This window comes from Dipteris shenzhenensis, chromosome 26 (assembly GCF_047967505.1).
Source record: "Dipteris shenzhenensis isolate YYH24624 ecotype China chromosome 26, Dip_SZ_1.0, whole genome shotgun sequence".
Lineage (NCBI taxonomy): Eukaryota > Viridiplantae > Streptophyta > Polypodiopsida > Gleicheniales > Dipteridaceae > Dipteris > Dipteris shenzhenensis.
Window position 1 is genome coordinate 36,122,648 of NC_141621.1, and position 25,486 is coordinate 36,148,133.

At 41.6% G+C, this 25,486-nt stretch overlaps 1 protein-coding gene across 1 annotated transcript in view; it reads left to right on the plus strand.

The window, feature by feature from the left end:
- The window catches only part of LOC147885011 (adenylate kinase 4-like), a 30,549-nt gene extending 26,625 nt beyond the window's left edge, over positions 1-3,924 (plus strand). Inside the window, exon 7 of the mRNA XM_087397557.1 lies at positions 3,371-3,924. Coding sequence (XP_087253683.1) covers positions 3,371-3,469 — 99 coding nt within the window. The 3' untranslated portion in view covers positions 3,470-3,924. The remainder of the gene's footprint in view (positions 1-3,370) is intronic.
- Positions 3,925-25,486: the final 21,562 nt, after the last annotated feature.

The following is a 25,486-nucleotide window of genomic DNA, read 5'->3' on the forward strand; positions in this document are numbered from 1 at the left end:
CATTGATTGTACAATACGGAGTCTAACATGCAGTGGACAATTCCTATATTCTAGTGTCATTTTAAGCTTTGAAAGCAGAGGCAAAAGCATTTCATGCATAATCAATATCAATCTAGCACTGTTTCCAAAGAGGTGCAATGGCATTATAAACCATTTGCTTATACTCATCATGCTCCAAATAACTATCATTAATTACAAGGATCTTTTATGTGGCAACCAGTCATGTGGCTCATGAAAAGACAATCTCAGCCATAATGGGGGCATGATCAGAATGCGGAAGCATAATCTACCACATTTGGCAAGTAAGAGTATCATATTGCTGCACATTTACCATGTACCAATGGTCCAATCTTGCTTGATATGCAGACTAGGGATTATGCTGAAAAGTATAGCTTGAAAGCATAGACTTCAGTTTCTTCCAAAGATCCACAAGACTAAGCTGAGAGATTAATTGAGACCAATGTTGATGTTTAAATGTCAACATGTGCATGTTACCAAATGTATTATCTCCTTTCTAGTGTGCATTATTCAAAACCCCACAAATGAATGCATGTTCTCTCTAGGGAGTTGCATAGCCTCCCCAAATTAGTGCTGTACAATGAGAAGATGGAGGTGCATAAACGAGGCGTATTTCACCCTGAACAAGACACTGCATAATGATCCATCTGCCTGTCTTATCATTTAAAGCCACAACTGGCATGAAAATCATGCTTCACAAGAAGGGCACACTGGAAAGAGAATGCTCTCATAACCAGCAAAGTGTCTTGTGTGGCCTGCAGACATATGCTGATTGTGCTCTTGCAGAGCCACTATATCAGGCTGCAATTGATTGGCACATGCCCACACAAGCTTCCATTTCTAGGTATCACATCAACGAGTTAACATTGAGCAATATAGTTTCGCTTTGGAGCCAAAAGCATTGCCTTTTTGTTCAATGTTTTGAAATATGTGGCTGGTGCACCATCCCTTTGAGCCCACGTAGTGGATGTACTAGCCCCCAACACATCTCATGTGGATCTCGGGCTCCTAGTGCCATATGAGATGTTGCTGTATCTTCTCTTTGCATTGTGGGCTGCCTTGAGAGAATGGTGAACGTAGGTAGTGCTAGCTTGTCATAAGGCTCTTGATCATATGTACCAGCCCCCTATCTCTCTTTCTCAATGTTGGACTCTTTGCTATTGCTTTATCTTGTCTTTGCACAGTGGGCCAGCTTGAGAGAGCCATGAACATAGTTAGCGCTAGATCCTCACGAGGCTCATGATCTAGAAAGAACCTTGTTTTGTGATGGGGGCCTCCAAGAAGATATAATGGAATTGGGGCTGCCAAGACCCCCATACCGTCGAATTTTTGAGGCTACCATGTAATAAGAACCCCTTTTATGAGTTTCTCCTTATGTTTGGGTCAATGATCCGAAGTCTCCCCTGTACATAGGAAGAGTCCTCTCTATCGTGCGGTATTCTAGGTCTCATGAGCCTATACATTCCACTAAAGGAATCTTCTCAACTAATCTATGCACCTTCTATGGATGCACTAGCATGATGCCACATACCAGCTTGTGGGAAGCAAAACTTAGATCCACTACCTTGCTAGAGAGAGTATGGTAGTACTCCAGTACAAAAGCATATTTCCGTACTTTGCACCCAAGGTGCACGGCATTGCCTCTAGAGATTCATCAATCCAGTTTTGAGAGGGAAAACACTACACGTAGCTCGAGCTCCTTGCATATAGTGTAGAAAGCCGCAAATGCTTGTTGAGAAGCTAGGTATATCATGCCCTCCAAGAAGCCCTAGGCCACACATTTAGAAGCTTTCTTAAATCCACGCAATGACAACGGTAGATTGCTCGCTTTGCTATGCTGAATCAGTTGGAGATATTGTCCAGGATGCTATGAATCTTGGACGAGACCTATTTATGTGTCATGCATCTAGTGGGTGAAGTGAAAGACTTGCTAAGTTGTTGTCAGCAATGTTAGGAGGGTGATAGTACACCCTTAATGGTTGTCTAGTTTGTCTACCCCTTTTGGGATAAGGCAATCTAACCACAAGAGGGGGGAGAAACCAATATTGAAGAGTTGAGGTGTTAGTTGGAGGAAGAAGAATTTATCTTGGAACGGCTGCTTGCAAAGATTCAGCTATGTCCTCGTTTTGAAGCAGGGATCTTTTCTACATAACATAGCTGGGTTGACTACCACAAGCACATGGGCTTACTTTTTGGCCATTGCCACCTCCTATGTAGGGAGTGTGCCTCCACATAGAAGAACTCCTAGTAGATAATTTTGTCCGATCATCACTTATATGGGAATTCGAGTGTGCATTTGGCCCAGTGTCACAAGAAACGTTTCAAGAACCACGTTTCGGGAAACGTTTTTTGGGTTTTGCCAGGCGTTTCGTCTAGAAACGGGTTTAAAAATTGTATTTTATATTAATTATATATCAAACATAAATAATTCTCTCTCTCTCTCTCTCTCTCTCTCTCTCTCTCTCTCTCTCTCTCTCTCTCTCAACACTCTGGCACCAGGGCATTTCGTCCAATGCACTGGTGTTTTGCCCCTTTCGGTGAAACGTTTCTACACGTTTCGCGTGGGCGAAACACGTTTTTTGGTTACACTGATTTGGCCCATAGGGTCCCACAGACTTCAAAGCTGTGTCCTCCTAGAGTTCCTCCTTCAAAGTCACTGTTTCCCTGCCTTGTTTGATTGGAAATACCCACCAACTTGCCTCAATGGTCTGGAACTTTAAGCATGTCTGTTATTGCCGATATGATGACCAAGCAACTGCTGATTGCTGCTTCCTCAGCCAATCTGGAGATGACAAGTCCGCACACTAGACAGACTTGTCTTTTTGGGAGTGGCTGAGGAAGCAGCAACCAGCAGTTGCTTGGTTGTCAGATTGGCAATAACAGACGTGCGTATGCATGTGCACACACATACTAGACGCAACTTGTCTTCTTGGAGTGGCTGAGGAAGCAGCAACGAGCAGTTGGTTGGTAGTCAGATCGGCAATAAAGGCCATGCTTAATGCATATACATACATATATGCCCACACCCACACTCACACATATGCACGCATGTCTGGATGTGTGTGGTGTGTGCGCGCGTTTGTGTGTGTTTATGTAAGAGCATGTGCGTATCTATATGTATGTAGAAATGTCTGTGTGTGACATGTGCGCGTAGAAACGTGTGTGTGACGTCCGTGCGTAGAAATGTCTATGTCTACATACACATGCATGTGCAAGGGTGCACACATACAAACATGGCACAAACGCATGCACGCTTGTCTGAATGCACATTTTCTTTTAATTGACTAGGTTGAGCATGCCATGTGTTAATTTGTGTAAGGTTGAACCAGATATTTCTTTTTGTTGTCTGCAGGTGATTGAGTACTACAAAAAGAAAGGTATTGTTGCAAACTTGCATGCGGAGAAATCACCCAAGGAAGTCTCCAATGAAATCAAGGAAATTTTGAAGTAGAATTGCAAAATTGGAAGCAGGGTTTTTGCTTCTACTCGTCAGATTATTTGGGTGCAGAGGATGTAGATTTTGAGGAGCATTTGAGATTTTAGGAGTTTCTGGCACATTGTCAGATCGGCCTTATGTCCACTTGCTTACCAGCTGTTGAGTGGTCATTTTTCCTTGCCCAGACTGACATCTAGTCTCTTGATATCATAAGCTGTGGTAGAGTGCGTTGCATTTTTCTCTACAGAAATAAGGTCTGACAGTTTTTTCTGAGCCTTTATTAGGCGCTCTCAGCCATCCATACGTATGCACACCTGTACAAACTATACATGAACAAGGGTGTTTTAAACTTCTCTCTGCAGTATCAATTTCCCTCTGCAGCTTGAAACCCACTGCTTGGACGTTTACTCATTTCAATGCAGATTCGGTAGCCAGGGTCTTTCTCTCTTCCTTGCCAGCTATATTTGAGTCTTCTTGAAGTCCTTTATGTCTACCTGCTGCATATAGTATATGAAAGTGTTGAATTATCTTCCTCTGCACAATAATGAATTCCCATCACCATCTCCGTCCCTTCCCTCCCCCCCCCCCTCCTCTCTTCCCCTTCCCCAATATTCACTCTCTCTTCTGTTTTCCAGCCTCTCATTTCTGCTTGTCTTGCTTTCTGTGCTCGTACTAGCTAGTATTGCTTGATTTCTCTTCCATGCTCTCAATTGTGTGTTCCCTCCCTTTCCCACTTCATCATCTGAATTCTCTTTAAGGCATGACATATTCCCCTTTGGGAGTCCTTTTCTTTCTGCTTGGACATAGTTAGAATATTCAAGGAGCTGATATGGTTAGAAAGGAAAGACAAAAGACAGACTTGGTGGTCTCCCTCAAAAGTGGTCCTCGTCTTTTGTTCAATCTTGCCCACTTGTAGGTTTTGGCTCCATGTGTTGGTTGACAGCTCAATGCAAAAGTTTCTTATACCTTTGTTTCCTAAGGTTTCAGTTTGTTGAAGAAAGCCCTTTCCATCGGGTGTGAGCAACATGTGCCAAGATTTGTCAGAACTCTTTTGAACAATTCTACGTCCGTCTCATGATGCTCAGTAGGAGGTGTCCAGTTCTCTAGGCTTGGTTGAAGAGAACGTTGCATGGGAGAATACACTTTCAATGCTCAGTTTAAACTGTCTTTGTGTTTGAAGGGTATTGCTTCAAGTCCTAAAGGGGATGCCGAGTGGATGTCACATCCATGGGAAGGATTGAAAATGATGATTTGAAAGTATGCAGTTGGAAGATCACCCTATCTTGGCAGAATGTTATGATGTCATTAGCTTTCAAATTGTTTTGTATTTCCTTATTTTGCATATCTTCGGAATATGAGTTTTAGTGTCATGTAGTCTGAAGGTTCTTTGCTTTTGCCTTGTGTAGCAAGCTCTTATATGTATCCGCTTGCTGGCAAGGTCATCCCTCTCTTTCTTTCATCTTTGCCTTCCTGGCAAACATGGCCTGTGAATCTGCAGCTCTCATGCCTCTGGTCAATCCTCTTGCAGCTATGGGTGCTTGCTAGTTTGGTGTCTACATTGGTCTGCAACTTCGTTTAGCTCCCTCTTGAACATATTACAGCATCTCAATTGGCTTGGCTACAGCTTGACCTTGTCGTCTACTATTCCAGTTGTTGTTAGTGGCCCACTGGGCAGCTTGTTTTAACGACATGTTGTCTAGTTTTTGGTGTCCTTGATGTGTATGCAGCATCAACAGCTGTGTGTCCCAGAGTGTCTAGTGCTTTTTGGTGGTGACTGTAGATTGGGGCTTTAAAGTTACAACTGCCCCCCTTTTTGGTCAGTTTTGGCTCTTCTACTTGCTTGGCCTTATCATGATTGAGTCTGTTATCATAATGGAAGCTCTTCGTCGTTGGCTTTTCTTCATGTGGAAAGTCCTTTGGCTTCCATCTCAGTTCTGGAATCACCCTTGGTGGTATGCTACCCTTTATGCTGAAGCTTGGGGTTGTGGGTCAAGTTTTTCTCTTAGCTGATACGGGCATTGCTCTAAATGTACAAATATATCTCATTTCTATGCAAAAAGAGAACAAACTTGGAAATAGGTTGAAGCGACTTCTTCTCCAACATGCTAAAAGGATGCATATCAATCCTATGATTGACACATCTAAAAAGTGATGCCTTCCATGGAACTAAGTGTGAGAGTCTATGCAGTAGATTGACATGAACTTAAGTATGCTTTAAAGCAAACGGGCTGTGTCGCCACATTAGAGCAATGTGCTCGACCATGGACAATGTTGCTCTTCTTAATGTGAAAAATGTTGCTATATTGATGCCAAGGTTATCGAGGCAACACAAACTTTGCTTGAGTTGATTTTGTGTAATGGTACAAATAGTCAATGGTGACAAAAGATGTTAAATGCCTACAACGTAATTGAAGTGTTGCACCACCTTGTGTTGAATTTAGAAGGAGACGGGAAAGGGGGGGGATTATGTGAGAGGACTCCATATATTGTGATTATTGTAGAGCATAATGTCCATTCCTCTGTAAGTTTCTTGTTGTCCATTGTACTTCAATAGTTTAGTGTTGTCCAAGCTTTTGCATCCGCTTTCGGGATGCAATGCTTTGTCATTGTCTCCTTGTAGGACCGCTTTCTTTTGTTATTCTAGAGCATAATGTCGATTCCTCTGTTAGTTTCTTATTGTCCATTGTACTTGAATAGTTTAGTGTTGTCCAAGCTTTTGCATCCGCTTTTGGGATGCAATGCTTTGTCATTATTTCCTTGTAGGAATGCTTTCTTTTTGTGAGGTGGTTGGTTGTATGAGCTTCTTATTTTGTCCAAGTCCTACGGCCCCCTTGCTTCTTAGAATTTTGGTAAAGGAAGCATCAAAACATATTTTGCCATGGTTTTCTTTCCTTTCAACAAGATAGAGCATGTTTATAACATTTTAACAAAGGAAAAGTTAGCAATGATAGAAGGAAGAACTTAATTTCAGAGCACAGAGGTTGCATTTAGGATCCACTCAGAGTATTCTTTGGAAAAAAAGAATGCTACAGGCAGCCCACATGGGACTACATTTGAGCATGACAAGAAACCCCAGCCAATGGGTCCTCCATGAAGAAAGTGAAATTGAACTTGTCCCTTGAAAGAAAGAGCTCTCTTTTTTCTTGTTGCTAGAGTTGTCCCCACCTACAAGCAAACCATCATATGCTCCTCATTGTATTTGTGTAAGTTTTGTTCAATTTTAAGTTTCTAGGAGTTGGGTATGATCCTTGGAATGGAAGTTTTCTCTCTTCACGTGAAGGGCTCTCTTGTTTTGGTGGGTCTTTGATTGCAAGCACTTCTTATTGTATGCCAATATTTGCTAAAGGAAGTTGCAATTATAATTTGTTAGGTTGTAATCCCTTTGTTTTGAGAGAGAATATATTCTCGGTTTGATATATGAGAAACACCAAGTCTTGATTGCTCAAGTTGACGACCTCAAATCCTTTCGCCCACCTTTAGTTAGGTGTTGGGAAAGCATTGTTTCTTCATGGGTGACTCCAATGTTGGGATTGTGGGCCATAAGATCATTTTCTTGATGACAAGCCATTGCAAAAGGACATACTTCAATAGATTATGAAAGTGTGGAGGAAAGGCCTTTGTGGAGTGGATCGACACACTTGACAAAGATGTTGCCTCTTCATTGATTTGCCAATCCTAAATCCAATTATCAATGAAACTAAGCACTTATTTAGCCACAAATTTTTAGAAAAAGGGAAGGGGGCTTGTAGTGGTGCATTGTTTTTGAAATACTCGGAACACAAGAGAACTTGCGTTTGCCTTGCATGAAACACAAGTTGTTAAAGATAATTTACAAATCTAAATATGACATAAATTCAATGCAAGTTGAAACCTTTAGCCTACGGACACAATGTAGAAGCTTTTTTACATGTTGGAGCCAATGCAAGCCATGAGTAATTTGAGTTATTGAATTTTGATACACCAACATGATAAGCTGGGCCATGCTGCTCGGCAACTTAGAAAAGTGAACCACTGAGCACCAACGGAAACGCATCAGCAACTTTTCTCGACGTGGGATCACCTTTTATATGATTGGTGATGGAGGCCTTCTTTTTCTCTCTTATAGCTTAGACTAAATTTTCCTTTGCTTCACTTATTTGTAGCAATCTCAGCCTTCCAAAACTTGCTTTGTGCATATCCTTAGCCTTCCAAAACTTGCATAAGCTCTCGTTTGCTCTAAGCTTTTCTTTAGTTTTCCAAAAACTCACACAACTTAGTTCTTACCGAATTCGATAGCATGGTGAGCATCCCTTGCAACAGGAAAGCACCCAAAAAAGAGAAAGAGATATCATCAGAACCCAAAAGCCAAAATGACAAAGAAAACAAAGATGATCGACCACTCAACCGAATGGGCTTATGAACATTGCAAAAGTTACAGTGGAAACAAGTCTTGGGACAAACCATAGAAAAGAGGCGTCGACACATTTGAGGCTGCACGAAAACATTTCAAGTCGCAAGCAAACGAATCTCCATCGACGAAACACAAGTGTCATCGACATGCCAAACATGGAGGACGAATCACCTGAACTGGCAAGTGCGGAATGGATCTTGGCTACACCATCAGCAAGGTGAAGGAATCCGAAGGCCAAAACTTTTTTTCGATGTCTGTAAAAAGAATCCAGCTTAAAACACTAGATACATAGACAAGAAGTGCTAAGGATGCTCAAGGCGATACATATTGATGATCAAGTTGAGAAAGGTAGACAAGCGAAAAGAATCCTGAGTTGAGGCACATCTTTGTGACAAGCCGTGGACTACTACAAGAGATATGCTGAAAGATCAACCGCCGAAGAACCATTACATCCAAGAAGTGCATGAAAATAAATCCACACCTAGTTAGTAGCTGCCATTGCTTCAGGGTTGCCCATGTAAAGGATGCAAGGGTTTATGCGCAATGGTGGTGCTGTTTGAAGGGCTAGGGGGGATGTACATATCAAGGAAAAGTACTCTCTCGCACAAGTGCAAGGTACCTCTTAGGAAAGGGTGGAGTTTTTGGGCTTGGGTTGGGAAAATGCAGATTTCTTTGGCGTTGGTAAGTTTGACTAGGTTAGTGGAATTCCCCAGGTTGCTGAAGGGTTAGTTGGGTGGTTAGGTTTAATGGTGTTAAAAGGTTAATCATTGATTCTTGTCAATCGAGCGGGTTAGTGTTAATTAACCAATTATATTTATTTAGTTCCACATTTCCCCCTTGCTTCCTTGGCGAGAATCATGGCTTCTCTACTCTTGATTTCTATCCTCGCACCTCTTCTCTCCATTCTCGACCTTTTTGGCCCTGCAAATAGCCCAAGGATAGTGTTTCTAACTATGCTCAAGCCACTTTTTGCCCTAGTTTGGGATTGGCTCCAACCAGGAGCTCCATTCCTAGCATGTTAGGGCCTCAGCATGAGGACCCCTCTAGCTCTGACGAGACGGAGAGTGTGAGCTAGGAAATGCAAGACCCCATACGCCCAAGGGCATCTGAATCCCCCTACACTAGCTTAGCTCCACCTAATTCTCTTGCTCCTTTTGTAGCCTCCAGCTTAAGAGGTACAATATCACCCTATGATCATTAGCATACCATCCTCAAATCCAACCCATCAACACATGTGCTCTGACGAGACGGAGAGCGTGAGCTAGGAAATGCAAGACCCCATACGCCCAAGGGCATCTGAATCCCCCTACACTAGCTTAGCTCCACCTAATTCTCTTGCTCCTTTTGTAGCCTCCAGCTTAAGAGGTACAATATCACCCTATGACCATTAGCATACCATCCTCAAATCCAACCCATCAACACATGTCAACAATCTTTTCCTATGCCTGTCGCCATATGCCTATCCCTATGCCCATCACTATACAACTAACCCAACAAATGTGGGAATAGCTTTGGGAATAACCCACTGTCAAAAGTATAGAATTAAAATGGAGGTAGTGTGTACCTCCACAATGATCTTATACATGCACTTGAGGTCTGGAAGAATTTTGTCCAAGGAATCGGAGCCTAAGGATAGGGCATAATACTTTGCACACACCTTAAACTAGGTGAAATTGACTTACATGCAAAGTGGAGCGCCCAGATAAGTACTTGATCAGATAACATACCTAGCAGCGTATTTTTTAACGGATGTGCATGACACTAAGGCAAAAATGGTATTTAATGCTCGATTGACCATGCAAAGCATATCCGATGGGCACAATACTTTTCCTATGCCTAAATCTAGGTGGTATTGACTTGTTTTCAACGAGGCACACCCATCCGATAAGTACACCTAAGGGCATGTTTTTTTATGGATGTGCATATCACTAGGGGAAAAAAGGTGTATAATGTGTGATCGACCATGCAAAGAATATCCGATGGTCACATTGAGGAAAATTTGTGGTCTCCCTACATTTTTGGAACACCTTTTGTAGACATTCCAAGTGTGCTCTCTTCATACTATGGATTGAGAAATCATCCAAGAATATCGCAAGAAATTTGTCGATGTACTCTTGGAAGGTTTCCACCATGAAGCATTGAAATGTGGTTAATGCATTCTTCAATCTTAATGGCATCATCTTACTTGAGTATGATGCATTTGGTGATGAATTTGGTCTTTTCTTCTACCTTCCTCAACAACACTATTTGAGTGTACCCACTATATCCATCCATGAATGCATACATCTTGTGCACTACTACCTTGTCCAAGATGGTTTTCTGTGAATAGCAATAGGGACGGGTCTTTAATATATCTAATCGCTTCAGTCAATTTAGTAGATGAATCCTATCTTGAGCAATTGGTCAATCTTTAGCTTCACCAACTTGTGCTAGTTAGGGCTCAATTGGTATCACTACCACTAAATGGCGTTTCGCATCTCGGATGAGGGTATTTGTTGTTGAATAAATCTTTGTGGGGTACCATTCAAATTAGAGTATTCCCAAGAAAATACATACTTCTTTAAGAGTACTTTAGGAATTTGTCAAGAAGCTCTTCCTTGATCTAAATCAACTTTGGTGCTTCATGCAATACCATGTCGATTTCTCTAGTTTGCCTACCCTTTGGTGATACATTCATTACCACACTAACTTGATTTGATTTTTAAATTCTAATTCTTGGTGCCCTTCTTCATATTTGTTGAAAACTTTTGGGAAGGCCACTTAGAGATCTTCCACTTTCGTCAACCATCTTATTACTACTTGCATTGTGTTAATCATTGTGATGGGAACAATGTTTTGAGGGTGAGTAGCTTTTCCTCAATATCTAGGTTGGGTTCACGGGAGGCTTCTAGTGGGGAGAGCTCATCTTGGAAGAGGTGGAGAGAGAAGATGAATGGGATTTTTTTAAACACAGTGCAGCTCCAACAAATAGGTGGGAGCTAAAGCCCCAAGTAAAACTCCACAAAACAAGTACATGCGCTGTAGTTGTTGCTACTTAATGGTACTGAAAAGTACACTAATGTAGAGGTTTATCATGAGGATCGCACCCATATATGATGTCCATCATTGGCAATGTGGTAGCCCACCTTTGGTCCTCCTGATTTAATGAGGATGCATGTAAAAATAAAGGGGCAAAGGGTAAGAATTATGGTCTATGATAGTGTGTATTCATAGGGGTGTTGTTGGATTGCAAAACCAACAAGGGCATCATGACTGAAAAATATATGATCAATGCCATCCATAAGATGGAGCTAAAAGAATGGCAAGTAAGTATGCTCATTCATGGGTTTCCTTAGCTTATATTGATGCTTGATCAAAAAGTTTACAAGACTAGTGGAACTACTTCATCAACTCTAACAAGAGCAAGTTTGAAATTTGAATGGGGCAAAGCACAAAGCAAAGCATCCAAATCCTGCAACAAGAAGCGATGCAATAATATCCCAATTCTTTGAAAGCCATATTGGAATGTAATCTTCCATTTGTAAGTGGATGCATTAGGGATGGTGATTGGGTCCATCTTGTCTTAGTCAAATGGAACTTGGATTTCCCATTCGATGATGCAAGCTGAATGTTCTCATTGGTGGAGATGGAGTACATGACAACAAAACAAGAAGCCTTGGGGATGGTGTATGGTTTCAAAAAGTTTTGGCATTATCTACTTGGAATGCATTCATCTTCTATAGGGATGATTAGGCATTATTTTTTCTAATCAATAAATTTATCATGAAGCTATGATTGTTCTAGTGGATGCCAAGAATCCAACTTTAAGATCACCCACAAACCCAATTTGTCACACTATGGAGCCAATTACTTGTCTTGAATTGAATATAAGAAGTCAAATAAAGGGATTGGTGGTAGACTCCTCAACACTAGCTTATTCACGGTATCGATATAAAAAGACAAGCATAAGAGATCATCCAATACCTCTCAATGTCAACATTCCTTGAAGATGCAAGCATGGATGAATGGTAAAGGATTGTGCTCAAATCCTAGAAGTATATGCTCATAGGCAGCAGCCTAAAGGACATGATCCTTCAATGATGCTCCTTTTCGCACAAAAGTGCAATCATCGTGGATGAAGCCCATCACGGGGGTAGCCTAGGGCCATTTTCCCACTGAAGTCATGGTATGAAAAAATGTAAGTGCATGGTTATGGTGGAGGACCAACTCAGTAGATGTTGCAACCACTACCAAAACTATGATGCTTGTCAACAAATCAAAAGGCCAATTTTCCAAGGGTAGATGCTATTGCAACCAACATACCCACGGGAACCATTCCAAAAATGGAGACTGGATTTCATTGGTCTGTTCAATCAGCAAGAATCCCTAAGGGAAACACAACAAGAAGCACCATAAGATTTTTGTACAAGATTTCCATCTATAAATTTGGGTGTCCCATTGAGATGTTTGATCCAAGGGTTCATTTCATCAATTCAATCATTGATGTCATGACAAAGAAGTTAAGAGATCTGAACAACGAAAGTGGAATGGAAGAAGGTGAGAGAGAGGGAGAGCCAGAAGAGATAGCCACACAAGTTTTGGTGGGTGCAAAACACCCTGATCTTCTATGCCATCCATATATATGTGTGTGTGTGTTTGAGTATTATACAAAACTGGGGTTAAGGTATAGTGGCCTTTAACCCCACAACCTCTCACTTAAAGGCCAATGTATCTTTAAGGGAGTAGAACCAATGGACACACTATCCAATGCCCACAATACACAACAATACTCAAACTGCTGACTAGGTAGACTCTTCGTCAACATATCTGCAAGGTTATCATTTGTATGAACCTTGACAAGCTCTATGCGCTTGTCCTCATGATGCACTTAATTGCCTCCCAATGCCTCTTTCTTGGATCTCTTCTCATACATCTTGGGTATGAGGAGAGATGCATCAATGATTGGGAGTCTTATGTATGCTATGATAGCTACTAGACTTGCTGCAGTGGGAGTACATGTACCTCATGATGCACTTAATTGCCTCCCAATGCCTCTTTCTTGTATTAGCCATAAACCGGCTAACAACTCCCACTGCAAATGCAATGTCCAGTCTAGTAGCTATCATAGCATACATAAGACTCCCAACCGTTGATGCATAAGGAAGCTTGGCCATCATGGCCCTCTCCTCATCTGATTTGGGACTATCTGCCTGACTCAATTTCACATATGGAGGCAATGTAGTACTTATTGCCTTCCCCCCCTCCATATTGAAATGCAGCGACACTTTTGTAACATACTCCTTCTGTGAAAGCCAAAGGAGATTCCTACTCTGGTCACACGTGATGCACATACCAAGTATATGACTTGTAGGTCCCAAATCCTTCATGTCAAAGGCCTCATGCAACTTGGCCTTCAATGGATCCAGCTCATAAGTGTTCTTGCTAGCCAATAGCATATCATCCACATAAAGTGCCAGGAGTATCATGCTATTATCCTTACCCCTTTTAGTGTAGAGGCAATGATCAATCTCACTTCTTATAAAACCTTGGGACCAAGTGAAAGCATCGAACTTGCACTTGCTTAAGGTCATAGAGACTCTTTTTTAGCTTGTAAACCAAATGCTCTTTGCCCTTTTCAGCAAAGCCTTCCAACTGTACCATGTAAATTTCCTCATGCAGATCCCCATGCAAGAAAGCTATCTTGACATCCATCTGCATAAGCTCCATATCCTCTACTGCCACAAGTCCAAGTATGCATCTAAGTGTGGTTATCTTCATAACCGGAGAGAAGATCTCATCAAAGTCCACACCCTTCTCTTACTTGAATTCTTTAGCAAACAAACGGTTCTTGTACTTAGGCACATCATCACCTGTGACCTTCATCTTGTAGATCCATTTACATGGCAATGCTTTATTTCAATGTGGCAAAGAAACCAAGTCCCAAGTCTTATTCTTTATGAGTGAACTCATCTCTGATTGCATAGCATACTCCCACTTGCACTGATCCTCGTGCATAATAGCCTCTCTGTAGCAAGAAGGATCCCCGCAATCAGTAAGCATAACATAGTCTACACCTAGAACAAATCTCTCAGGTGGTCTAGACACACTAGATAATCTTCTCAAGGGCATTTCAGCTTGCTGTCCCACCTACATATCAGCCACATTTGGCTCATCATTTCCACCAATAGATTATCCATCATCTGCCCTTGATCAACGTGCCTTTAAGGGAGAACAACTAGTGAGCATACTATCCAATGCCCATCAATACATGATAATACTCAAACTGCTGACTAGGTAGACTCTTCGTCAGCATATCTACAGGGTTATCATCTGTATGAACCTTAACAAGCTCTATGTGCTTGTCCTCAAGTACCTCCTTGATGAAATGGTACCTCACCTCAATGTGTTTGGTCTTTGCATGAAATACCGGATTCCATGATAGTTGAATAGCACTCATGGAATCACTATGCAATGTCGGTACACCTGTATGAATCCCCAAATCTCCCACTAGCCGATCAAGCCATATAGCCTCCTTGCAACCCTTTGTGGCTGCAACATACTCAGCCTCTGTGGTAGACAAAGTAACGCACTTCTGTGCATGAGACATCCATGACACTGCACCACCTGCAAAGGTGAACACATAACCAGAAGTGGATCTCCTACTATCCACATGCCTTGCATAGTCTGAATCTGTGTACCCAAGTACACGCATGTCTCCTCTACCAAAGCAGATGCACATCTCCTTGGTACCCTTCATGTACCTCATGATGCACTTAACTGCCTCCCAATGCCTCTTTCTTGGATTAGCCATATACCAGCTAACAACTCCCACTATAAATGCAATGTCTGGTCTAGTAGCTATCATAGCATACATAAGACTCCCAACTGCTGATGCATAAGGAACCTTGGCCATCATGGCCCTTTCCCTATCTGATTCGGGACTATCTGTATGACTCAGTTTCACATATGGAGGCAATGGAGTACTCATTGCCTTTGCTGCAATACTTTTGTAGCATACTCCTTCTGTGAAAGCCAAAGGAGTTTCCTACTCCGATCACGCGTGATGCGCCTACCAAGAATATGACCTGCAAGTCCTAAATCCTTCATATCAAAGGCCTCATTCAACTTAGCCTTTAATGTATCTAGCTCCTAAGTATTCTTGCTAGCCAATAGCATATCATCCACATATAGTGCTAGGATTATCAAGCTATTATCCTTAGCCCTTTTAATGTAGAGGCAGTGATCAATTTCACTCCTTCTAAAACCCTGGGACCGAATGAAAGCATCAAATTTCTGATACCATTCTCTAGGTGCTTGCTTAAGACCATAGAGACTCTTCTTCAGCTTGCAAACTAAATGTTCTTTGCCCTTTTCTTCAAAGCCTTCTAGGTACACCATGTAAATTTCCTCATGCAAATCCCCATGCAAGAAAGCTGTCTTGACATCCATCTGCATAAGCTCCATATCCTCTAATGCCACTAGTCCAAGCATGCATCTAAGTGTGGTCATCTTCATAACCGAAGAGAATATCTCATCAAAGTCCACACCCTTCTCTTGCTTGAACCCTTTAGCGACCAAACAGGATTTGTACCTAGGCACATCATCATCTGTGACCATCTTGTAGACCCATTTACATGGCAATGCTTTCTTTCCATGTGGCAAAGAAACCAAGTCCCAAGTCTGATTCTTCATAAGTGAACTCATCTGTGATTGCATAGCATACTCCCACTTGCATTGATCCTCGTGCATCATAGCCTCTCTATAGCAAGAAGGCTCCCCGCAATCCATAAGCATCACATAGTCTACCCCTGGAACAAACCTATCAAGCGGTCTAGACACTCTAGATGATCTTCTCAAGGGAATTTTACCTTGCTGTCCCACCTGCATATCAGCCACATTTGGCTCATCATTTCCATTAATAGTTGATCCATCATCTATGCTTGATTGTATACCTGTGGGAGTACTTGTGGTACCATTTCTTGCACATTTGGTGCATGGACAACTTGTTGTCTATATCCATATGTAGGTGGATTCACAACCTGGATAGTGATTCTCCTCATTTCCACATCCCTTATGGGTGCCTTATGCATCTTCTTCTTATTCAAGACTACATCATGGCTACGTATGATCTTCTTTGCTTCTGGATCCTAGAGACGATAGCCCATCTCTCCACTTTCACCATAACCAAGAAAGATGCATTTCCTAGACTTAGGATCTAGCTTCTTTCGAAGCTCTTTTGGCACATGTGCATATGCCTCACACCCAAATATACGCAAATGAGAGTAAGAGGGCTTCTTGCCACTCCATGCCTGTTCAGGAATACCACCATCCAAACTCTTGCTAGGTGATCTATTGATCACATGCACTACATGTGGGGGTTAAGGGTCACTGTGCCTTTACCCTGGTTATGTACAATACTCAAACACATATATAAATGAATGAAAAAGAAGATTAGGGTGTTCTGCACCTGCACCAAAACTTGTGTGGCTCTCTATTTCTCTCTCTTCCTCTTCTGTTCTTGCTTCTGTTGAGGGCACTCTCAACTGGTATCAGAGCCCAGGTGATCTAGCTGAGCGTGTGTGAATGCTTGGAAGCTCAGCAGCTCTGTGTGTGACTTTACTTGCATCCGAGTGTGTAGAGACCTTGGAGGAACCTTTGGAAAAGTCACTTTGGTCTTGCAAAGTGGTTTTAAGAGCGTGTTAAGTGTTTTTTGTTCGATGACAGAGACTTTGTATTGACTTGTAGAGGCAACTATTGCTTGCTTTTGGTGTCCACTTCACTTTAGGAGCTTGGAAACACCTTCATTCTTGAATTTGGGATCATTTCATTGGATTTCTGACTCACTGTCAGTTTCTGTGTTTTTCTGCTCGGGTGTTGGAACTCAAGTTTGGAGCAACCATTTGTAGATCTGTCAGTTCCGGTGGACTCAAAGGTCCTAAAACTTTTATGTTGCTCATCATTCACACTCCGGTGGAGTTTACAAACAGCTCTGTTTCCAAAAACGTTTTTTAGTCCGTGTGTTAGACCCAGTGATTGAGACCACGGTTTCCAAAACCGTCTATCCCATTGTGTTCGAGACACCCAAAAACCCCTACCTGTCAATTCTTGTGTGATTCAATGGAGTATTTTCAGAGTTATAGATCTCTATGTATTCGATTTCGTCTCTCTATTATGCATTTTACATTCTAAGGTTTTGAAACCTTAGATTTATGCCACATGGCAGTGAATAAGTGTTGACTCCCATTTCTCACTCATCAGTTGGGATTTTGGAGTTTCCGCCGAAGAGAGATATTTGCAAATTTTCTTGCTGAGTCCAATTATGCAAGTGTGCCCATGTTTTGAGGCATCTCAGGTTCTATTTTCAGCAGCGGTCTTTTCTGTGGGACCATGATTTCTTGAGCATACCTTATGCAAATCACTCTGGTTGCAGTTTGAGCCATGTGCGCTCATTCGTGGTGTGCATTGGGTTGTAGTGGATGATTTATAGGCCATTTAGATGCATTGTGATCCTTAATGGATGTGCTGATTGGCCCATATTACCTTGTGGGATGTTATTTTTTATGGACGCTTTGCACATGGATGCTATATCATGTTGAGGGACAACTTTGACACATTGCATGTGATGCACTGATAGTTTTATGCTCTCTTGGATGAGATATTTTTGATGCATATGCCCATGGACGGTGTTTATACTTGAGCCATTTGGCACCTATTGGCATTTTGGATTGCCATTGCAGTTGGCATTTTCTTTTGGGCCAGATTTGCTCATATGGATGCATAGTACACGCACATGAGTCAGCTGCATCTTTTCATGCTTTGAGCTTTGAGTTTTGGTGATATTTTAGTCTATTGTGGCATACACATTTGGGTGCACCTGGAATTTGGTGTGATTCTCTCTTACAAGCACTAGCATTTGGGATTTTTCTTTCATTGCCTCAGCCCAAAAACCACCAAAAAGAATTGCATTAGAAAGCATGCATTACAACCTTTCTTGAATGGTATGATTCATCTTTTCTGCAATTGGATTTTGCTCTGGAGTACGAGGGAATGTGAGCTCCCTCTTAATCCCACGTGTATATCAGAAATGCTGAAAGTCATGAGAGAGATACTCTCTACCATTGTTAGTCCGTAGGCATTTAAGCGTTCTACCTGACTGATTCTCAACCAAGGCCAGCCATTTCTGAAATACCTGGAACACATCACTCTTCCGAGCAGTAGCATAAGCCCACACTTTCCTAGTTGCATCATCAATGAATGTCACATAGTATTCAGCCCCGCCTAATGACTGTGTAGGCATGGGACCACATACGTCTGAATGCACCAAATCAAGCTTTTTAAACTCTTTCTTTCCCCTTCTTTTATGGGCTGATTTAGTCTGCTTCCCATAGAGACAGTGCGCACAAAATTCAAAATCAGAGAAACTCAAATGCGGTACATAACCCAAATGGCATAAGAGTTTCATTCCATTCTGGCTCATGTGCCCCAACCTGCAATGCCACAAAGAAGTGCTTAGCTACTCGGTTATTACAACAACATGATCAAATACCCCTGATACATGTAAGGGATACAAAGTCCCACACTTGGCACCCCTGGCCAAAAGCATGGAGCCCTTATAAATTTTGCAACTCTAGAAGCCAAACGTGGTGTGAAAACCAGTATCATCTAGCTGACCCACTGAAATAAGACCCTTGGTCAACTTAGGCACATGTCTCACATGTTTCAAAATAAATGCAGACCCATTTGTAAAAGAAAACTTTATGTTACCTACTCTCACTATGTCACATGCATAGTCATTTCCAAGATGCACACAACCTGTCTTTCCACTGTCATAAGTAGAGAACAATTCCCTATGGGGAGTAACATGGAATGAAGCACCATAATCCAAAATCCAATCCTAGGAATATGCATCATCTGAAGTGGTAAGCAACTCTGCAGATAAACTAGACATGAAGAGAACGTCATTGTCACTATCATGTGTGACTGCATTAATCTCCTCGATCTTCACTTTTCCTTTGTCCTCCCTTGGACTCTCTTCCTTTTGATTTGCACCCCAATTTGCATTCTTTTTCTTATCCTTTTGCTCTCTTTTCAGCTTGTAGCAATCCTTTTTCATATGGCCCTTCTTGCCACAGTGGTAACACTCAATGTTTCGTGCCCTGGATTTGCTATGAGACTTCCCTCTTTCTTGGGACTTCCCCTTGAACTGTGATCTGCCCCTTTGCACATTTAAGGCTGCATCCTACTTGTTGCCGTCCATAGACTTCCGTCTAATCTCCTCGGCCAGCAAGCTACCCACAACATCATCAAATTCAGTACTCCACTAGGTGCAGAGTTACTGATAGCTGTACGAAAGGTATCCAATGAGGATGGCAATGAACATAAGATAAATATTGCCATAGTCTCCGCATCAAAATTCATCTTCTGAGCTTGAAGTTGGCTGAAAATAATATTGAATTCATTTAAGTGAGAAGCAATGGAAACCCCTTCCTTCATCTGCAGCTCAAACAACCTCTTCATGAGGTAAACTTTATTAGAGGCAATTTCCTTCTCATAAGTGGCACACAGTTTCTTCCACAAATCTTCTGTAGTCTACTCATTTACTATTGTGAAATAAACTGGCTCTGCAAGATGAAGTCTAATAGTAGACTTTGCTAATGCATCCAAATCATTCCAATCATTCTTAGACATATTTGTAGGCTTAGCTTCAAATCCCTACTAAGGGTTTAATCTGCTTCTTTTGAATAAGCACATCCCTTATCCGTTCTTTCCACAAAGAAAAGTTTGTCCCATCAAACTTTTTAATGTTGAGAAACTCCTTTTCAGACATGGAAGAGGATGCCATGATGCCAATAAAGCAAAATCCCAAATGCTAGTGCCTGTAAGAGAGAATCACACCGAATACCAGGTGCACCCAAGAGGGTATGCCACAATAGACTGAAATATCACCAAAAACTCAAAGCTCAAAGCATCAAAAGATGCAGCTGACTCATGTGCATGTACTATGCATCCATATGAGCAAATCTGGCCTAAAAGAAAATGCCAACTACAATGGCAATCCAAAATGCCAATAAGTGCCAAATGGCTCAAGCATAAATACCATCCATGGGCATATGCATCAATAATATCTCATCCAAGAGAGCATAACACTATCAATGCATCACCTGCAATGTGTCAAAGCTATCCCTTAGCATAATATAGCATCCATGTGCAAAGTGTCCATAAAAATAGCATCCCACAAGGCAATCTGGGCCTATCAGCGCATCCAATAAGGATCGCAATGCATCCAAATGGCCTATAAATCATCTACTGCAACCCAATGCACACCACGAATTAGCACACATGGCTCAAACTGCAACCAGAGTGATCTGCATAAGGTATGCTCAAGAAATCATGGTCCCACGGAAAAGACTGCTACTGAAAATAGAACTTGAGATGCCTCAAAATATGGGTGCCATTGCATAATCAGACTCAGCAAGAAAATCTGCAAGTATCTCTCTTCGGCCGAAACTCCAAAATCCCAACCGATGAGTGAGAAATGGGAGTCAACACTTATCCACTGCCATGTGGCATAAATCTAAGGTTTCAAAACCTTAGAATGAAAAATGCATAACAGAGAGATGAAATCGAATACACAAAGATCTATAACTCTGAAAATACTCCACTGAATCATGCAAGAACTGATAGATAGGGGTTTTTGGGCATCCAGAATGCAATGGGACAGACGGTTTTGGAAACCATGGTCTCAATCACTGGGTCCAACACACGGACTGAAAAACATTTTTGGAAACAGAGCTGTTTGTAAACTCCATCGGAGTGTGAATGATGAGCAACATAGAAGTTTTAGGACCTCTTGAGTCCACCGAAATTGACAGATCTGCAAATGGTTGCTCTAAACTTGAGTTCCAACACCCGAGCAGAAAAACACAGGAACTAACACAGTGAGTCAGAAATCCAATAAAATGATCCCAAATTCAAGAATGAAGGTGTTTCCTCTACCAAAAGCAAGCAATAGTTGCCTCTACAAGCAATAGTTGCCTCTACAAGTCAATAAGGAGTCTCTGTCATTGAACGAAACAAGGAAAAGCTTTAAAAATGACTTTTTCGATCTTCATTTTTCCTTTGTCCTCCCATAGACTCTCTTCGTTCTTATTTGCACTCCAATTTGCATTCTTTTTCTTATCCTTTTGCTCTCTTTTCAGCTTATAGCAATCCTTTTTCATGTAGTCCTTCTTGCCATAATGGTAACACTCAATGTTCAGTGCCTTGGATTTGCTACGAGACTTTCCTCTTTCTTGGAACTTCGCCATGAACTATGATCTACCCCTTTGCACATTTAAGGCTACATCCTTCTTGTTGCCTTCCATAGACTTCCATCTAATCTCCTCGGCCAACAAGCTACCCATAACCTCATCAAACTTTAGTACTCGAGCAGGTGCAGAGTTACCGGCAGCTTATGGAACGTATCCCATGAGGATGGCAATGAACACAAGAGAAATATTGCCTTAGTTCGCATTAAAATTCATCTTCTAATCTTGACGCTGGCTGAAAATAATAGTGAATTCATTCAAGTGAGAAGCAATGGAGACCCCTTCCTTCATCTGCAACTCAAACAACCTCTTCATGAGGTAAACTTTATTAGAGGCAATTTCCTTCTCATAAGTGGCACATAATTTCTTCCACAAATCTTTTGTAGTATGCTCATTCACTACTGTGAAATAAATGGACTCAGCAAGATGAAGTCTAACAATAGACTTTGCTAATGTATTCAACTCATTCCAATCATCCTTAGACATATCTGTAGGCTTAGCTCTAATCCCTACCAAGGGTTTAATTTGCTTCTTTGAATAAGCACATGCTTTATCTATACTTTCCACAAGGAAAAGTTTGTCCCATCAAACTTTTTAATGCTGAAAAACTCCTTTTCAAACATGGAAGAGGATGCCATGATGCAAATGAAACAAAATACCAAATGCTAGTACCTGCAAGAGAGAAATCACACCAAATACCAGGTGCACCCAAATGTGTATGCCAAAATGGAAGGTAATATCACCAAACCTCAAAGGCTCAAAGCATCAAAATGCATCTGACTCATGTGCATATACTATGCAAATCTAGCCCAAAAGAAAATGCCAACTACAATGGCAAAACAATGGTAATCCCAGTGCCAATAAGTGCCAAAATGCCTCAAGCATAAATGTTGTCCATGAGCATGCTACTCTTAGGTGGTCACGCTTAATTTACAAACGTGTGGGCTGAAGGTGGCAAGGTTTTTGCTTCTTAATACATGTTATCAATGTGGTTGTCTTCTTTGCTTGATGTAGCTTGATGCATGATGCTTTGTTCTACCATGTGCCTTAATGCTTTATGTGTGGATGCCATGTTCCGTGCTATGTTCATCTCATACAGTTGTGCTTTGGCATGCTTTTTGCATACATGCGTTGCTTTATCATTTGTTGTAAAGGTCTTACCATGAGCTTAGTTTTGCTTCAATGGCAGTGTCTGATTGCTAACAATGATTCTGACTTAACAAACACAAAGCTCAAAAAGACAATCACTTTTTCTTTTTGGAGCATGTGCAAATTCTTCTTGGATTGGAAGTTATAGCTTGTCGAAGTTTCTGTGAAGAAGAGGTCTTTTGATGATGTGACACAGGGATTCACATGCAAAATTCAAACTGTGCCCGTGAGGAGGCAATTATGCCTAACAGGAGGCTATGACATGTGGCATGCTGAGGTCACATGATGATGTTACATAGGTGTGCTTGTGAAGAGACAAGTGTGCCTACAAGGCACTGATGATGTGGCTTTGCAAACCAAACTTAACTAAGGGTGAACTTCAGTTAACCCTGGTTAAATTCTATCTACTAGGTGTCTGGTGACTGGATTGCCACGTGTTGCCATAGTAGAGTTAGCTCAACCACCCTATCTCTTAAGGGTTGGTTTAGTTCATTCCATGTGTCATTTTCCTAAGGTCTAACCTTAGGAGAAGAATGTGCTATGATGTCGTCAATGTGGCCTGCTGATTGGAGAAGACACGTGCTACGATGTGGAGCCGTGGGAGGTCGGGATGATCAAGGAAAGAAAGATGAAGACAAAGGCTCCAGCTTCTAGCAAATTCCATGAGGTTAGAGACAGTAAGCATGGGCGGAAGTGGTGAGGTGTGGAGGCTAGAGGAGCACACTGTTGGAAGGATGGTTACAGAGAGCTTCTGGAGGCTGCATTGGAGGTCGCTTGGGATGGCATATGAGTTTGTGAAGCACTACTAGCATGGCGTAGAGCTGCTGTAGCCCCTGTGCTTATGCCTGGAGCTGTGGAACCCATCGTTGGAGAGGGTTGTGGCTTTAGACGGCAGAAGGTCGTGGATGCAAGCTGATTCATAGAGCTCAACAATATGATATGCGTCTGTTGATGGAGTCGTTTGGATTGGCAGAAGGTAGGTAGGAGGTAGCCACTTGCTGGAGCCATGGAGATGGGAGCCCATTGGCTTGCTATTGCATGGAGTCCCTTGTAAGTGGAGCTTGGAGCTCCATCATATGGTAGACGTGCTAGAGACTAGAGCTTGTTGAAGTTGAAGTCCGGGGCTATTGTTTGCTGCTTGAAGTAGTTTGGCGAGTAGTTGGAGTCGTCCGTCCATAGATGATCGGATGCGAGGCTGGAGCTTTGGGCTTAGAGCCTTAGCGCCTTACTATGTACTCGTTTGGCCTTGAAGATGGACATGGGCTCAATGAAGGGAGACACTTGGTCGGCCAAGTCTTTGATCAAACAGCACTAGTCTGAGACTCCTTGAATTCTATCTCCCTCTCTATCTTGTTCCTAAGACATTTTCTTCTCTCAATCCCTTCTCCTTGAGCTCAGGATCTATCTCAGGATGTCTATCAATCTATTAGCTTCTTTTCAATCTCAGAGATACATATCCTCTCTTTCAAAGAAATGAGATCTCTCTCTATCTCTTACTGAATAAAGAAGAACTCAAACTAATTCTCTCTTTCTCTTAAGAAGAAGAAGCAAATCTCTCAAAGCAGAATGAATGAAAGCTTTTAAAAGAATCCTCTCACAATGTAAGGATGGAAATTCTCACATGAACGAAATTTCTATCACTCAGTGGAAATCCTTCATCAACAAAATGAAAGATGAACACTCAATCTCTTGATCACTTTTTCACATTCTCAAGGATTACAATGCCTCAACAGAAGGCAAGGGAGCTCTGATACCATGTTAAAGTGAAGGATCATGCTCTCCTAGTGCAACATGGAATTAGCAAAAGATCGAGGGGGATCAAACCATAAAAGAAACTCCATGAGAGACATACGGAAGGCAATACTCAATCTATTGCAATGTGTGTATACATGATAGGCCTCTTATATAAAGAGTGCCCTGTGAATAGTCAACACTTGTGGGATCCTCTGATCCACATCTCTCCTTATGGATATCCTTGATCCACATCTCCACATCATGTAGTCCACATCCTAGGGTGGCTACTTTAATTCTTTCCTATACCATACCTTAGCCTTTAATCTATGTACACATGGCACCATATCTCAAAACTAAACACCCTAATCTTCTATGTCATCCATATATATATAAGTGTTTGAGTATTGTACATAATCGGGGTTAAGGTACAGCGGCCTTTAAACCCGACAGGAACTCCTCATTCAACATAAGAATCAACATCATAATTTCACATGTGAATGGCCAAGCTAGAGTAACAAATAATGTGCTCAAAAAAATTCTCCACAAAATGGTGAATTGGCATGGAAAGATTAGAACCACAAGCTGCACTATCCCTACTAAGGCATTCAAGGTTCACAACAAAGCACACTCTACTCTAATTGGGACTTCGCCTTAAAGTCATTATACTAGTGTAATTATGTTATAACCTAAGGGTGGTCATTCAAGACATGAATGACCAAGAAGAATCCCTCTTGCAATGATTAGAAGACTTGAGCTTGGACACAAAGCAAAGAAACAATGAAGCAAACCTTACATTAGGTGTGGATAGGGCCATTGTGAATTTAATAGATGCTTTGAAAATGAGACTATCATGTTGGAGGACCGAGAAGGAAACAAAATGTCAAAGTGAATCAATGGAAGGAAAATCAAATTGTTTTGGCCATAACTGCAATTCGTTCAACCAAAAGTCATTGAGAAAATCCCAAAGTGCCACGTTGTAGGAAACAATTCCAAAGAGTTGTTACATGTAAAATTAGATTAACGGGCAATTATGTGGGATCATAATGAGGGGAAGTGCTAAAATGGATCACAAACTCATGAGTCTTAAATGGTCAAACAATTTCATGACCATTAGTCTTAAATGATCATGATTTTTTGTGGGATGACCTAATGATGAAACGAGAGGCAGCAATGATCTAATATTTGATAGACAATTGCAGTGATAAGCCCTTTAAACCCTCATATATAAATCCTCAGAGGAAGAGGAGCTCAATTTCAACATTCAATACTTGAGTTTCTAAAACTCCACACCTGCCAAACCCAAGCCAAAAAGCTTGAGCTCTCAACCCTCGGTCAAAATGCCAAACCAACCTTTGAAGCAAAAGGCCAAGAAGAGCAAAGGGCCCACTCTAGAGAAGACAAATCTTGAAAATAACAAAGGGACATGAACTCATTGCACACCCCATTTTCCCGTGGTTTTTCTCAACTGGCTCC